Source organism: Propithecus coquereli, unplaced genomic scaffold (genome assembly GCF_000956105.1).
Source record: "Propithecus coquereli isolate 6110/MARCELLA unplaced genomic scaffold, Pcoq_1.0 Scaffold248, whole genome shotgun sequence".
NCBI lineage: Eukaryota > Metazoa > Chordata > Mammalia > Primates > Indriidae > Propithecus > Propithecus coquereli.
In genome coordinates this window covers 1,846,156-1,862,910 of record NW_012148041.1, presented here as the reverse complement: position 1 = coordinate 1,862,910, position 16,755 = coordinate 1,846,156, and the positions used below count along the sequence as shown (strand labels likewise).

The following is a 16,755-nucleotide window of genomic DNA, read 5'->3' as shown; positions in this document are numbered from 1 at the left end:
ATTAACATTGTTTTACATTAATATACTTAGTGCCAGTTAACATTTAAAACAAGTTTCAATGCATAGCGCTTGATACTTCTTTGAATCTGTTACAGTCAGTTGAGAGTATGAAAACGGTTAGATCTAGGCTAAAAATAATTATTCTTCTAGCCAAAAATAAAGGCATAATATTTATAACCATGTATCAACTTTACTAAACCACAATATTTTGAAACCATTAAATGATACCTAATGATATTTACCTTAAAAAGGCAACATGCATCGTGTTGTTTCATCTCATGACTAGTTATGCAGACACTTTGTTCAAAGGGTTTTAGCACTATAATATATTCCTACTTTCAATACAGCATACTGCAACGGTTCTAATAGTTCTAGCAAAATGAATGCCTTCAAAGGGAGCGGAATCATTTTCAAGTCACTGGTGTCAGTTTTTTTCCTCTGGAACAAGGAACATAATAAACAATCTGGTTCTGCCCAGATAAACTAGTGTAATAAGAGGGACTGTCAAGAGGCATTTCTGTTCAGTCTAGTGCTGTGACATCATCAAGCTCTTCTGTCTGTTCTACGCCTGACCTCTTTGCTCTGACATTCTCCTTCTTATCTAATTTCCTCTTGCAACTTCTCTCTTCTTCAGGGATGTCAGCATTATTTGAGGAACCTTCTTTGTCTGAATCAACTATGAGCACTTCATCTTGCTTTTGTGCCGTGGAGGTGGAAGGCCGAGCTCCATCGCCGCCGCCATTGGTTATGCTTTTGGCAGCATCTTCAGCTTGTTTGGGCCCCACTTTTTCTGGGGCGTCACCAACAATTTCAAATTCAACATCCTTTCTTAGGTCTTCTCTATGAAGGATGTTGATCAATAAAGTGTAGTTCTGAAGGAAGTCATCTGCTTGAAGCCAGCTGCCCTTTCTAATTCCACATTCTGACATCTGCCTGTGATTATTAGCGTCTGTCTCTCTCTCTCCTAAAGATATTAAGATTGTTCCTTTCCCATCTAACATTTGGACATCTGGTGCTATGATAGCAAATTTTTCTCTCACTATCTTATCCTGTAAGATGAGAACAGTCATTTCATGGACATTTGGCCACACGGTCACCTCTGGCTTGCTGGCACATACATAACAACTGGGGATGGAAGGATCCAGTGCACAAGGCACAAGGAGCTTCTTTCATGGGCTTGGTGGTTTATTCAAAAAAATTTGTTCTACACTAGTCTATTTTTCCTGATAAAATCTTCAATCCTTCCAATACCATCCGCCCAGCCACCACTGCACTAGCAGTAGTGATTGCAGGAATAATGTTCCCTGCCGTTGATTTTATATCACATCTGCTCTTCATATTCATACTGAAAACAGGCATCCTGGTGTTTGCAGCAGAGGTGACAGAATCCATTGCCGAGGGGCCGTCCCTATCCCACGTGAGCTCAGCTCCATCACCCTTTTCTGCTAAAGGAATTCTTAATGTCTCAATGCTCTTTGAAAAAAGACTTGCACAGCTCTTTACATCTAGAACCTGCTGGGCTTTCAGGCCTAACTGGGGTTCATTTTGTCGATCTGATGCATTGGTTTCTTCTCCTTGACTTTGTACTTCAGCCAGTCCAGCAGAACTGAAGGTTTCCTTTTCTGCCATAGTTTGTCCATTGTTAATAGATATCTGATATCATCTTTAAAAATCTTGGTAAAAGGTTTAACTGGATCATACCCAGTTGGTTTGGCGCATTCCTTGTGGAAATACATTCAATGTCACCGTCTTCAGTAGATGCTCTGGCTTTGGCTTCTGTTGGTTCCCAGGCAGCTTCAGGGTCATCTCCGTCAGGATGCTCTTCTTGATCAGCATCTTCTTCCCCAGACAACTGGCTGAACAAATACTTTGCCCAAACGATGCAATGAATAGGTTCTGAAGGTGTGTTACGAATTGTACAGCCAGGAAAAGTTCTCTGGGTTGGCTTAGGATGACATTCATAACACTTGGTCGCACCCTTTTCGATAGTAGTTACTTGCCCGAGATAACCAGCAGGCCTACTCTCAATAAGAGGGACGTCCGCTGCCAGGCACATCCTACCGATATGGTTTCGGGCAGCTCTGTTATCTAAACCATTCATAACCAATATAAACTGTGGAAAATTCCACATTATAGTCAGGTTTCATAATGCTGTCATGGTAGGCAATGATACCAGCTTTTGGGTAAAACTGCAACCTGTGCCTTTGATCTTCCAATATGTTTCTTTTGAAACAAAAGCTGCCTGTTGAGGTTACTGACATCAGTGGTATCCACATCAATCAGGTCAATATGGGAGAAGCCAGTGAGCACACGAGGGTCTTGAGGAGCTCGAAGGCCATTCCTCCTGTGCCCACCACCAGCACCTGGCCCCCGGCCACGGCCTCAGCCAGTTCCCGGGGCAGCCCCCACAACGGTGCCACGGTGGGATGACCACGAGCTGCGGTGGAGGCAGAACTCCTGTTTATTTTTTGTTTGTGTCTATTCAAGTGCAGTTTTGTTACATTATTATATTGCATTATGGTGACGTCAGGGCCCATGTCAGCGTTCTTTGATATATCGCCAAATGGTATTCCAGAAGGGCAGTGCCCTGTTATACTCAACAACCACGTTGATGCGGTATTGCCAATGTTTTAATTTGCTCATTTAACTTGATGAACAAAAAATGGTATCTCGTTAGTGAAATCGTTACAGTGTATCATGATTCAACTTGAATAAAAGCCCAATAGAAACTATTCTAGAGTTTCTGTGAGTGGAAGTTCTCTTAATTCATCATCCCATCCGAGAACGGTTTCCAGACAATGTAGGAAACGTAGACGTGACAAGCAAACTAGACAAGGCAAGGCCATGTGGCCAAAGGTGCCAGCCCCCTGTGGGTGGTGCCCTGCACACCAAAAGTGACAACACTGTAACTTTGGGCTACTCTTCTTCTGACTGTCTATGTGAGTAATAAACTCTCTGAATCTAAAAGGGAGCCGTTGTAGCTGTACCGGCTAAATCAGTCAGGCCTTGGCCTTGCCTTGACCTTGCGTTGGGAGTTTGACAAATTACAGAGAGCAAAGAAAAATATAGAGAATATGTATTTGATTGAACACTGAGTTGGGACATGGACATGGTATTCATATAAAATAAAAATACATAATATCTCTGGGTGGCAAGGCTTGCTAACTTTTCGTGGTTCCTTTGTGGGGATTTGGGGGTTTTACTGTCCCCCTCCCCTCCAAGGGAAAATGAAGCAGGGTTAATTTTTCCCCCACAGGCTGTGCTGGCTGGTATTATTATGAGCAACGTCCTTCCCTACCTTGAAACCATTTACAACCTACCCAGTCTATGGAGGAAGGACCAATATGACTGTGTGAGTGTAGAGGCCCTGGCTGAGGAAGGGGAGGACAAAGGGAAAGTTGGAGAGAGGGAGAGAAAACAAAAGAGATCAGCCACGGACCTGGAGAATACTGGCAGCTCTTTGATGCCCAGTCCTCTTATTTTTGCTTAAAAAAGGAGAGTCAAGGTTGTTGGCACATGAACACATGGAGACCTCATTCCAACTACGCAAAATTAAATAAAAGGGATTAGTTAAGTGGCTACTGCTACATGCAAATCTAGTAGAAAGGGTTTGCCTTTCATTGTGTATTTGAATGACTTTAATCCAATTAATGTAAATACATTCCAGGAGAGAAGACACCAATCCTAATTAAAGAAGGAGGTGTCTTGCCAGGCAGAATAACTGCTGGAGCACCCTCCTCCTCTCCAGGGCACAAAACCAGATGACAGAAAAGGGAAACAGCAAGAAACAAAAATGATAAGAGGAGAAGGACCCAGTCCAGGAGAGAAATACAAAGGGTGTAACTGGTGGAGCTAGATCCCTGAGGAGCTAGGAGAGGGTGTGGCCCGGTGCACAGATAGAGTCTCTAGGCCAGGAGAGGGACAGCACTTCCAACGGGGCTGGAGAGAATGGGGAAGCATTGAGTGTAGACACTGACAAGTGGCAGGAGGTGGGGGAAGTAAATATTTAAGGGAATTTCAGCCTACTTTTTTCTGTGAAGAGGAAGGTAAGGTTACCTACTGAGAATGATGGAGAGGGTGGTGGGGTAGGGGATGGTAACGGTTTGCAACTACTGTAGGTCTTCAGATAGCAACTACCGTTTGGCAAAGTGTTCCGGTTGGTTTACAAATGGTATTTCCCATCTCAGCAAAGCCTGTAAGGTAGATATTATTATGTTCATTTTGCACACGAGGAGACTGAAGTTTTGAGAGAGAATTAAAGAGAGAAATGACCAGGGATATATAAAAGATTTGCTAGGCAGCCTTGAGGGCCCAGCTGTTTGTGATGGCACCAGTCCATACGGCCGAGGAATTTTTTCTCTAAATCCCAGGTATAGGAAGGGAGAGAGTGAAGGCGAGTTGAGACACAGGACTGGTAATTTTCTCAAATCTGCTTGTTTTCATGATCTTGCTTTTCCCCTCATTCCCTTTTCCCCTTAGGCTATTTGGATAGTGACATTCTTATCTGCAATTTTCCTGGGACTGGACGTTGGACTACTTATTTCATTAGTTTTTGCTTTCTTCATCATCACGGTCCGTTCACACAGGTACTTTGTCTCAGGTAAGGAGGCTGAGGTTAGGCATGGCAAGGTAAGGCAACTACGCCCTAAAGGCAAGTGCATTTTCTTTCAGAACTCAGATTCTTCTCCTGGGTCAAATCCCTGACACCAACATTTATAGAAGCATCCACGACTATGGGGAGGTAAGAATCCGAATCAGCGCCTCTCCTCTGCCTACGGCCGGGGTGGGCCAAGCCTGGAGTTTAGTTTTTCCGCAGCATCCCTTTGCTGTTGTTTCCTGCACCGCAGATACACGTTTACAAGCCCGGGGAAGTAATGCACAAGGGGAGAGGTGGGTTCTCAAGTAGCCAAATCCTTATAGTCCTACAGCCAGTTGAAGATAATTTTTGAATGTCCTTTAAGGAGAGGAAGGCTAAGAAAGAGAGGAGTGAGGAAATGAAGGGGGAAAGAAGAAAGCAGGAAAAGCAGGGGGCGAAAATGTGAGGAGAGAATTTTCTAGTTCGTGTCTCTAATACAGAAGAATTCAGATTCTCTAGGAGGTTGTAAAGATTCGTCACTCTTACTCCATAAAAGAACCGAGACGTTTCCCTCAGCTTCGCGTTCTGTCTCACAGATCGTCAGCGTGCCGGGGGTGAAGGTTTTCCAGTGTTGCAACGCCGTCACCTTTGTCAACGTCCACCAGCTGAGACGCAGGCTGCTAAAGGAGGTCCCCGCTCTTCCGCCCTGCCTTCCTCCACCTGCCCTCCCACCCTTTTGCCTCCTCCACCGCTCGTCCTCTGTATGAGACACGCTTTGTACCTTTCAGGTTGGCATGGAAAGGGTGCCCCTTAAAGAAGAAGAAATTTTCGCCCTGTTCAATCGAAGTGATACCAACCTACGGGGAGAAAAGATCTGTAGGTGTTTCTGCGACTGTGATGAACAGGAGCCACCACCCAGGGTTAGAAATGCTTTTTCTTTTCTGCATTCCTCTCACCCTTTATAAAGAAGTGCACTAGTAGTTTCTTAAAAAAACAAAACAAAACAAAAAAATCAAAACCTCTAAGGGATTTTGAGTTTTAGATGTACCGTGGAGAATTGGAAATCAAAGATTTCTACTCAGAAATAAAGACACAAGGTTCTCCTTTGAGGTTCAAATTTGGACATGAAAATAGGTAGGAAGAGACGTTCGGAGTTCTGCTGGATGGCCAGTGACAAGAGTGCAGTTTGTCTGTGGAGACTGCCAGTAATTCCATGGCTGCACCTAGTTCCTTGGCTTTTAGCTGCCTAGCTTTGGATTTTTAAAAATAAGTGACTGAAAGATTGTTTTCTGATTCCAACTAAGGCAGAGTCATGGTCGCTGGGCTTCTCCAGGATAAGCCAGGGTCTCCTGATTTCTGCCTGTGACCAAGGAAGTGATGACTGGGGATGCGGGAAAGTCGGGGCGGGGTGGGGACAAGTACGGGTTGCTATTCCAGATGGGGATTTTACAGCATCTGAAGGTTATTGTAGCTGATGAGAGTTACAAAGTGGTCATTATTTCTAACCTTGACTTGGTCTAAGTAGTTCTTTCCCCCAGAGCAAGTCTGTTCATTTCTAGCTCCTGGTTCTTTCAGTGATCACCTAGTCTAAGCTCTATCTGTACACACAGAGAAGCCCACCCCAACCCCAACATACACACAAACACCTCCTCTTCCCCACCATGCAGTTACCTGCAAAATACTGAGCGCCCACTCTTCTTCCCACACATTATAATGGAGCATAGGTTCTCCTGAGCTCCCCGAAATGACCAACTTCCCAGCCAAGAGGACAGAATTAACACTATATCTAGGGTGGGCGTGGTGGCTCACGCCTGTAATCCTAGCGCTCTGGGAGGCCAAGGCGGGAAGATCACTTGAGCTCAGGAGTTTGAGACCAGCCTGAGCAAGAGCGAGACCCCGTCTCTACTAAAATAGAAAAAATTGGCTGGGCCTGGTGGCATGCGCCTGTAGTCGCAGCAACTGGGGAGGCTGAGGCAGGAGGATTGCTTGAGCCCAGGACGTTGAGGTTGCTGTGAGCTAGGCTGACGCCATGGCACTCTAGCCTGGGTGATAGAGCAAGACTCTGTCTAAAAAAACAGCCCAAAACCCAAACCCTTTTTTTTGTTTTGTTTTCTTTTTTCCCTTTTGTTTGTTTTTTTGGGGACCTTTCCCGGGCCTTTGGCAATTGCTTTTGGGGTTTTGGATTGGGTTCCCCCGTTTTCCTTTGGGTTCCACTTTTTTGCCCGGACTTTGGCCCTTTTGAAAAGGGAAAGGGGGTTTTTGTGTTTTTTGCTTTCGGTTGTTTTTTTTTTTTTTTCATTGAAGTTAAAAAAACTGGATGACATGAAATATACCATATTTACCCTCTTGAAGCGTACAGTTCATTACTGTTAAGCATATTCACGTGGGTGCACAATCATCACCACCATCCATCTCCAGAACATTTCACCTTACAAAACTGAAACTCTATACCCGTTAAACAATGACTCCCCTTTTCCCCTTCCTCCCAGCCCCTGGCAACCCACCATTCCCTTCTAGGTCCTGTTTCTATGAATTTGACTATTCTAAATACGTCGTATAAGTGGAATCCTACAGGATTACATGCTTGTCTTTTTGTGACTGGCTTATTTCACTTAGCATAATATTCTTAAGGTTCATCCAAGTAGGTTTTTTTGGTTTGTTTTTTTGTGAGACAGGGTCTTGCTCTGCTGCCCAGGCTGGAGTGCAGTGGTGTCATCACAGCTCACTGCAACCACTTCCAGCTCCTAGGCGATATTCCTGGCTCAGCCTTCCCAGTAACTGGGACTACATGTGAGCACCATGCCTGGCTAATTTTTTCATTTTTTGTAGAGATGAGGCCTCGCTGTGTTGCCTAGGCTGATCTTGAACTCCTGGCTTCAAGCAATCCTCCCACCTCAGCCTCCCAAAGTGCTGAGATTATAGGCATGAGCCACCACACCCAGTCTCATCCAGGTAGTTCTTAAAAAAATTTTTTTTTCATGGAAAATTTTGAACATATACAAAAATAGAGATAATATGTAATATAAGGAGTACCTATGTCCCACATCAGCTTTATCAGCTCATAGTCAATCTTGTTTCATCTGTATCCCCACCTACTTATAACCACTCAAAATCGCAAGATTACTTTGAAGTAATTCACGGACTGTTTTTAGTTAGTTTTTTTTCCTTAAGAAACAGCATCTCACTCTGTCACCCAGGGTGGAGTACAGTGGCATGATTATAGCTTACTATTAATATAACCTTGAACTCCTGGGCTCAAGCGATCCTCCTGCCTCAGCCTCCAGAGTAGCTGGGACTACAGGCACCCACCACCACAGCTGGCTAATAATTCATGGAGTTTTAAATCAATTTAGGAAGTGTACAGTTCAGTACTACAGCCTTAATGTGACATATAAGGCTATTGTATTTTATCAATTCTGAGATATACATTTTTTCATATCACTGAAACTTGGATACATCACATAATCCATGACATATCATAGTTTAATTTTCAGACCTTTTTTCTTTCATTGTTGATAGTACAAAAAGTAGTGGTGTATCTTAAAATGGACAAAATAGGACAGTGAACCATACAATACAGTATATTGCTACCTTCTGAATTGTGTGTTTAGATTCTAACAACTCTCAGACTCCAGGTAAGGGGAGATTGGCATGAGCTCAAAAGTCAGAGAAACTTATAAACACTTACTGGCATTAAAAAAAACAACAACAAAAAACACTTCATGGTAGCAACGGACTTGTGCTGGGCCAGAAAGAGAAACTTGGATTGATGTTGGGTAGGAAAAACAGGCTTCCCAGTCCAGGGATAGCTTTGGACGAAGACACTGAGGGGAAGTGTGTGATGTTCTCAAGTGAAGAGGCTTGGCCGGGGAAGTAAAGTCAGGTAGACATGGCGTGAGGGGGTTACAAGAAAGACAAGAAAGTACGGCAGATGAAAGAGAGAAAAGGAGAGCTCACAGAGAACTCCCTCTGCCTGGAGGAGCTTACACCCTGCCACTGGGCCAGCCTTCCCTGGTCCCCCAAAGGCCTGGCCTCAGTAACTTTGGAGCCTTGGGGACAGCTCTCTCCTTCAAATTATACTATTATCATCTGTCTACACCACTATTTTTTTTTTTTGCTATACAATATATACTACCTTGTATAGTTTTATTTTTAAAGTTTTAAAATTTATTTCACAAGGAACATTGTATGATAACACATTTTTTTAAAGAAACATCACCTAGAATTATAGTACTCTAGCAAATAAATTCTTTTCATTTTTCTATGTGCCTTACAGTTCTTGTCCATAATTATTATTATTGATCCTTTTATTTATTTTTTTATTTTTTATTTTTTTGAGAGACCAGGTCTCACTCTGTCACCCTGGCTAGAGTATAGTGGCACAATCATAGCTCACTGCAGCCTCCAACTCCCAGGCTCAAGCGATCCTCCTGCCTCAGCCTCCTCAACAGCAGGCCCTATAGGCACACATCACCATGCTGGCTAATTTTTCTTTTATTTTTTGTAGAGATGAGGTCTCACTATATTTCCCAGGCTGGTCTCGAATTCCTGGTCTCAAGCAATCCTCCTGCCTCAGCCTCCCAAAGCACTGGGATTACAGGCGTGAGCCCCCAGGCCCAGTCATATTTATCCTTTCAATGAACATGTGCACTCTCCCTAGGTAGAGTCTGGTTCCTGTGAATGCAGAGTCCAGTTTCACTCCTTGCATGTCATTGTCTTCCTGGTCCTTGGTACTGTCCTTAAGCTATAGCAGGCACTCCAGGCCTATTAGGAGCTTGAGAGGTAAACACAGCCTTGCTCAAGTGATTTTTGTCTTCTTAAGGAAGTCTGACGGAGGACTGCTGTACCGATAAAAGAAGGAGGTGCTGAGAAAAGGGACTGATGGAAAAGAATACTTCATACAAAGTATTAGTAGGCACCAGAGACGGAGGCCCAGGGATGAAGGAAAGGAATCAAGCAAAGATGGTGTTGAGTCTGGCTCACTGGGACAATGCTAATGTCATTGATGGACATGGGAAGCTGGGAGGGGGACGCTGTGAGTGGTAAGGATAGGAAGGATGAACGTGGCTTTAGTCATGAGCTCGAAGTGGCGGTGAGACATCCAAGTAAAAAGTGCACGGTGCCTAGCCTGGGGAGAAGTTTCCTAGGAGAGAGGGAAGTCAACTGGCAGAAACAGCATAGTTGCCAGCTACTTCCGGCCCTCAGCTGAGTCTCATCACAGTCCCCCCTTCACTCTGTTGTCCCAGATTGCTTACACGGAACGGTTTGAAAATAAAGCGGATCGCGATTCCTCCTCCGTTAACCTGATTCGCTGCTCACGTTTCAATGATGGGAACACGAGTCAAAGCGCGTCGGAAGACCAAGTCCCGTACGTGGCATCGTCCTTGGCGCAAAGAAATCAAGGGCAGAACTATGAGGACGTGGAGGAAGTCTGGCTTCAGAAGGAAAGGCCCAGCCACAGCCCCGTCCCAGTGGCCGACGCCGTGGAAAGTCCGGGGAGGAGCAGATCGCTCATCCCCTACTCGGATGAGGTGCTGCCGCCCACCCACACCGTCATCCTGGACTTCTCCATGGTGCATTACGTGGATCCATGGGCTTTGGTCATATTAAGACAGGTAAGTCCTGGGGAGGCTTTCGCAGGAGCCCCCCTCCTGCCAGAATTCTCCACCGTTCAGCTGCTCTGCGCCAAGCACTGTGAGCGGCACCGGGCTGTCTTGTACTCAGCTGTGAAGAAGTTGTGACGAAGTGACACCCAAGCTTGGGGCTGCCTGTCTAGTGCGTGTAGGGTCTTCCTCACTTCCCTCTTCATTGCCTGCATCCTCAGGCAAAAAGAACAGAGAAGAATTTTCCTTCAACAGCTGTGTCCCTGGGTCCTGACTTCTCACAGGTTTCTATGACAGTTCTCATTTCTCTCCTTATGCAGTACCGTTTAGGTGCACAACTAATCACATCGCTTTCATTGTTCAATGTCTCGTAAATACAGTATTTCTTTTCAGCCAGCTTGTTTCAGCGCACAGCACTCTATCTCACTCTTGCCCATGTTGGCAGTGGCTCGGGTTTAAACACCTGAACACGAACACTCGCTTCTGCTCTACGTCCACTTTTGCATGAGATGCACTCTTTTGACTGGTTTTCCTTCTTTTAGCCTCAGATCCTATTCTGTCATACTTTCTTACTCCTTAGGGAAATATGATTCTCTCTTAAGTGAGTCCAGTTCTTCTTTGGTCTGAGGCAATAGGAAGCTTTTCATAGCAGAAAGATCTCTGGTTGGTGGTCTGGGATGTGTGTTTTGTCCTGGCTTTGCTGTTCGCTGTCAGTCTGACCAAGGCAAGTTACTGAATTGCACTGGGTCTCGGTTTCGTCATCTATAAAATGAGAAGTTTGGAAGACATTAATATTAAGATCTCTCCCATCCATGAGATCCTTTTTTCCCATCCCATTTTCAGATTCAAATATCCTCGATAATCTCCTGTCCTTTGGGCTTTTCCATTTTAGGTCATTGTCCTGGGCTATGTTCTCTTCTCCCAGTCTCATACTGCAGTTGTTACTTTAGATTTCATTCAACCCACATTGTTGAATGCCTGCTACATCCCAGACTGAGTTGGGCACATGTATATATACTATCTCATTTAATTTTCACAACTGCCTTGAGAAACAAGCTATAATTTCTCCTAAGAGTCTAAGACTCACAGCTCATAAGTGGCCTGTCCAGCATTTGAACTTTAAGCATCTGACTTTAATCACTCTTTCCCTCTGCTCCATAGTACATTTATGCCCTCCTCTGCTCTCTCTCCTGTCCTGCCTCCCCTTTTTGTCGAGGTACCCTATGTTCTGGTCCTTGGCATCACCCATCCACCCCTGGCCCATGTTGATGACTTTGTGCTCCATCCCCAAATGGAGGCAACGTCAGACACCTTTGCCTTGCGGCCTTTAGAGATCCGTAGGGCACATTTGCACTCTAAAAACGCAGGTAGCTTCATTCCCTTTGTAATAGCTCTATACACTGCATCCTGAACACTGCGTTATTGGAGGAAGTTGTCATGTTTTGTTTACTTTATAATTGAAAACTTAAATCTACTAAGCAAAACCCCGGCGGTCTATTCTAATTGGAAACCACCACTCAGATTAGGCTTCTTCCTAATTCACGGGCTTTGCCTTTCCCGCTGCTTGCCATTCAGAGCATGTCTACCGTGGCCCTAACAGAATGACTGTATGGTTCACCACAGGATCAAAAATGGCTTTCTTATTTCCACTTATCGCTGAAAAAAGCAAAGTCTGTTTTGTTTCTTTTGACGCTTTACCTTAGTGCCAGGGTCGGCGTTTACTCACTCTTGGAGTGCTAAGGCTGGTACTGACTGGCTTTGAACTGAATGTCAAGATTTATTGCCCCAGAGTGTATCTACTGGCTGAGGCAAACTTGAGGTCAGCGTCTGATTTTTACTAATCTGATGCTAAATACCTGATGCTTTACTAAAGTCAAACTCCACTTTGCAGACTAGCTCTGGATGGGACCCTCAGGGTTTCTGAATCCCGGTCCCCACGGGATCACCTGACCCCGTCTGGGCCGTATCTTGCCTCCTCCGCTCAGTGAGTACCAGGGAGAAGGGGTCACTTGCAGCCACTGAGCAATAACACCACGATGTCGTTGCTCCTGTCAACTCTCCAGACGTCTCCGTCACACCCTAGGGCTTTTCCCATGTGAACATCTTCTCTCGACGTGAACTGTTTCCCCTCTTGAGACTATGAGCAGCCCTCTCTCACCCCCGCCCCCACATGAGACGGTCCGATTCTCTTTTGTATTCCGGCACTTCAGACATTTTCTGGCATAAGGAAGTCCGCTCATCAAATGTTTGTAGGGCTGAATGGGGATGCAAAGGTACACATACCCCAGACAAGTGAATGGCCAAAGGGACTTCGAAACTCAGCAACTTAGAATGCCCTTTCCTGTGAGTGTGACGCCCTCTGACGCTGATTTACTCTCTCCTTGCAGATGTGCAATGCTTTCCAAAACGCCAACATTTTGGTGCTCATTGCAGGGTGTCACTGTGAGTATCCTTCACCCTATAAGAGGGATGTTTTGCACCCTGGGTCCTCAGCTCCCCCAGGTATCTGACACTGTGTGTGTTCCGGGTCTGGTTTGTAGCTTCTGTGGTCAGGGCATTTGAGAGGAATGATTTCTTTGACGCTGGCATCACCAAGGCCCAGCTGTTCCTCAGCATCCATGACGCCGTGCTGTTTGCCTTGTCAAGGAAGTTTCTAGAGCCCTCCGATTTAAGCGTGGATGAATCTGAGACAGTGATACAGGAAACCTACTCAGAATCAGACAAGGTTGGACAAACAGACAAAGCATGGGACTCGGGGCAGGGGTTGAGGTGGGGTTGGGGGTGGATAGCGGGGACAGACGCCCAGTCAGATAGAGATGAACAATGTCCATGAAAGGTATTTTAGCGTAGCCATGCCAGAATTTGGGATGTCGAAATGCTCCCTTACCAGTTGGTAAACAGCAGTGGGCCTGAACCACCAAGTGCCCCACTGCCATGGCATCTGGGTCCCCTTCAGTCATTTCCCCCACTAAACACAGGCTTTACCCAACCAAGTGGAGGCCTCGGGGATCCTTCTACAGCAATCTTGGCTACTGCCTGTGCCATACCCATTGCTGAATATTTTAAATGTCCCCTGGCCATATCTTTCAAACCCACCCCCACCCCGCCCTTGGCATGAATAATAACACTGATGAACCAGCAGAGCTTTATACCTGCCAGGGTAAGACTTTGGCTGTTATTTACATTGGGAGTAGTAAGAGGTTTACTTAACCTGACTAAATGCAAAGGAGAATGATATATAAATCAGAATTTTTAGTCATTTAATAATACGAAGTTAAGACTCGGGCCTACTTCAGCATTTTAAATCAGTATAGGTTAAAGGTTTCCCAAGAAAAGTAAATTAAAACACAGATGGGCACCAAAATATTGTCTAATAACTAGAAATCATTTTTTTTTTTTTTGAAACAGGGTCTCGCTTTGTTGCCTGGGCTAGAGTGAGTGCCGTGGCGTCAGCCTAGCTCACAGCAACCTCAGACTCCTGGGCTCAAGCGATCCTCCTGCCTCAGCCTCCCGAGTAGCTGGGACTACAGGCATGCACCACCATGCCCGGCTAATTTTTTCTATATATATATATTTTTAGTTGTCCAGATTATTTCTTTCTATTTTTTAGTAGAGACGGGGTCTCGCTCTTGCTCAGGCTGGTCTCGAACTCCTGACCTTGAGCGATCCACCTGCCTCGGCCTCCCAGAGTGCTAGGATTACAGGCGTGAGCCACCGCGCCTGGCCTAGAAATCATTTTTACTTAAACCCCTGATTCCTTGACTTACTACATTTCAATAACATTTGAACTTTTTATGACAAGAAAAGTATTACCAGAGTAATGTGTCTTTAAAAAATTCCAAGAAGTAAAAGACACCCAGGCTTATAAAACACAGCCTTTTTATTTTTCTTTTTTTAAAAAAACTAATGTATTATTACTAACGATTTCCCTTGCTTTGTTGAAAATTCTCACAAGTTATGTGCCTCTGCTTTTCCAGAACAACTTTTTCCCTGATAGCTACATTTGCACGTATTTTTGCCATTCAGCTCTACACTACACTCCCATCTATAAAATCACAGAATCATAAAACCTTTGAGTTGGAAGGAAGCTCCAGGCTCGTTAGGTTCACCCCCACGTGGAGCAAGACTTCTTTTGTCAGTCTCTCTGACCAGAAGTGAGCCTTTTTACGCTTAGAGACTTCCATTGGTTTTCCAATTTTAGTAAACGTCAGAATAACCTCAATGTGCTGTTAAAACACAGACTGCCGGCCCCCGCTGTGTCCCCATCCCCTGAATTTCTGATTCAGTGGGTCTTCAGTGGGACCTGAGAATTTTCACTGCTAACAAGTTACCAGGTAACGGTGATGCTGCTGGTGCAGGAACCACACTTTGAGAGCTACTGCCTCAGCGTTCAGTACGCGTCCTCCACTGGCAAAGTCTCGTGCGCCTGGTAACCTTTGCATGTGTGCCCGACATTGAATTTGGAAAATGTTTCTAGAAATAATTTGAGGCTGAGGATGATATTTTTCTTCCAGAAAGAATTTGATTGTGCTGCCAGATAGCTGGAGGCACTAGCAATCCAGGGTCTCTTTGATCTGACTTCAGGAGTTGAGGTTTTCTGGGCCATCCAGATGACCCAAAGCCCAGCTGCAGTCTGTGGGAAGGTTCACCATAGCCCCTCCCTTGTCAGGCCCTGGAATCCAATTTTTGCAACACTTAAAGCTGTCAAAAGCATTGCTCAGCATATATGGGCCACTTCTAGATCATCAAATCCCCCCCCAGGACAAAAAGTGGCCCCAAATGCCTGATTCGCCTCTCTAGATTTTGCCTTTTCCCAAATCTTGACCTGATAATTCTTGATGACCTTTTTAGCATTACAGCACCTTCAAGCAGAATTTTTTTTTTAAATAGTTTACCCAGCTCTTCTAGTTGTCCTTAGTGGGAGGGTTGGTCTGAATTATATAGTCTGCTTTTTACTATAAATGGAAGTTTCTCTATTTTATTTTTATCTGTGATTATGATACCTTGACATATTTGTTTTTACATATTATAAATTTATGTCTATTAATCTTTCCTTTTCTATTTTCCATTTGCTTTTTTTTTTTTTTGCTGCCCCCCATTTGCTTTTTATTTAGAAAGTCACTCCTGGCTGGGCGCGGTGGCTCACGCCTGTAATCCCAGCACTTCAGGAGGCCGAGGCGGGAGGATTGCTTGAGTCCAGGAGTTTGAGACCAGCCTGGGCAACATAGCGAGACCCCGTCTCCACAAAAAATGAAAAAAAAATTACGCTGTCATGGTGGCGTGCACCTCTAGTCCTAGCTACTTGGGAGGCTGAGGCAGGAGGATCCCTTGAACCCAGGAATTGAAGGCTATGGTGAGCTATGATCGCACCAGTGCACTCTTGCCTGGGTGACAGAGCAAAACCCCCCATCTCGGGGCGCGGGGGGGAAGGAAAGTCATTTCCATTTAGAAAGTGAATACATAATGACATATTTTCTTCTAGATTTTTATGTTTTCATTTTTTATATGTTATACTCTTTACCCTAGTGAGAATGTATTTCAGTGCATGCTGTTGAGCAATCTTTATTTTTTATCTATATAGCTAACCATTTCAAGCTATATACCATCTGTCTTATTAATAGTTCATTAGTGCTCTATAAAAAATATCTGAGACTGAGTAATTTGTAATAATAGATATTTATTTCTCACAGTTCTAGAACTGAGAAATCTATGATCAAGGTGCCAGCTGGTTCGGTGTCTGGTGAGGGCTTGTTCCATCTTGTCTCAGCGGCATCCTCACATGGCAAAGGCAGAAGGGCAAAGGGGCCTGAGCTAGTTCCTCCAGCCCTTTTATAAGACACCGATCCATTCCCACATCCATTCCTATCACTTCCAAAAAGACCTTACCTCTTAACACCACCGCAAAGGGGAGTAAGTTTCAATGTGAATTTTGGAGGCCGCACATTCAAACCATGGCACCCTTTAACCATTTATTGAATAAACCTCCTTTCCTCCACCGATTTGATATGTTATTTTCATAAAATATTATATTCTTATGAAAACTAAAGTCTATTTCTAGCTCAGTGTTTGGTTTCATTGCTCTATATAGCTTCAGTATCACACTGGTTTGATCGCTATGGCTTTATAATACACTTTAACATTTGGTTAAGAAGTCCTGTGTCATCAGTGTCCTATTGCAAAATTTGCTGAGTAATTCTCACCAATTTATTCTTCCAAACCAACATTTAAATCTTTTGTCAGGCCCCCATCCCCCCAAAAAATCCTGTTGGAATTTCTGTTAGAATTACATTAAAAATTTAAAGTAACTTGAGAATTCATATCTTCATAGTATTCATTCTTCTTATCCAGAAACATGAACTGTCTCTACATATATTGTCTTTTCAAATGTTTTATTCATAGTAAGGTTTTGTGACCTTCTCCATATAAATAAATCTTAGATACTTTGTATGTTTTACATTTTTATTTCTTTTTAAAATGAATCTTCTTTTCCATTATGTTTTCTAACTGACAATTGCTAGCAAATAGGAAATGCATTGATTTTTTATTAAATTATTTGGCCACCTTTGTGAGTTAGTT

General features: G+C 44.2%; 1 protein-coding gene and 1 pseudogene across 1 annotated transcript in view; one reads left to right on the top strand and one right to left on the bottom strand.

Annotated features, from left to right (window-relative positions):
* SLC26A8 (solute carrier family 26 (anion exchanger), member 8) overlaps positions 1 to 16,755 on the top strand; it is a 65,665-nt gene that overhangs the window by 46,276 nt on the left and 2,634 nt on the right. Inside the window, exons 11-18 of the mRNA XM_012646574.1 lie at positions 3,257 to 3,352; positions 4,480 to 4,586; positions 4,672 to 4,741; positions 5,173 to 5,265; positions 5,365 to 5,496; positions 9,823 to 10,191; positions 12,567 to 12,621; positions 12,720 to 12,904. Coding sequence (XP_012502028.1) covers positions 3,257 to 3,352; positions 4,480 to 4,586; positions 4,672 to 4,741; positions 5,173 to 5,265; positions 5,365 to 5,496; positions 9,823 to 10,191; positions 12,567 to 12,621; positions 12,720 to 12,904 — 1,107 coding nt within the window. The remainder of the gene's footprint in view (positions 1 to 3,256; positions 3,353 to 4,479; positions 4,587 to 4,671; positions 4,742 to 5,172; positions 5,266 to 5,364; positions 5,497 to 9,822; positions 10,192 to 12,566; positions 12,622 to 12,719; positions 12,905 to 16,755) is intronic.
* LOC105812225 lies at positions 522 to 2,399 on the bottom strand (annotated as a pseudogene).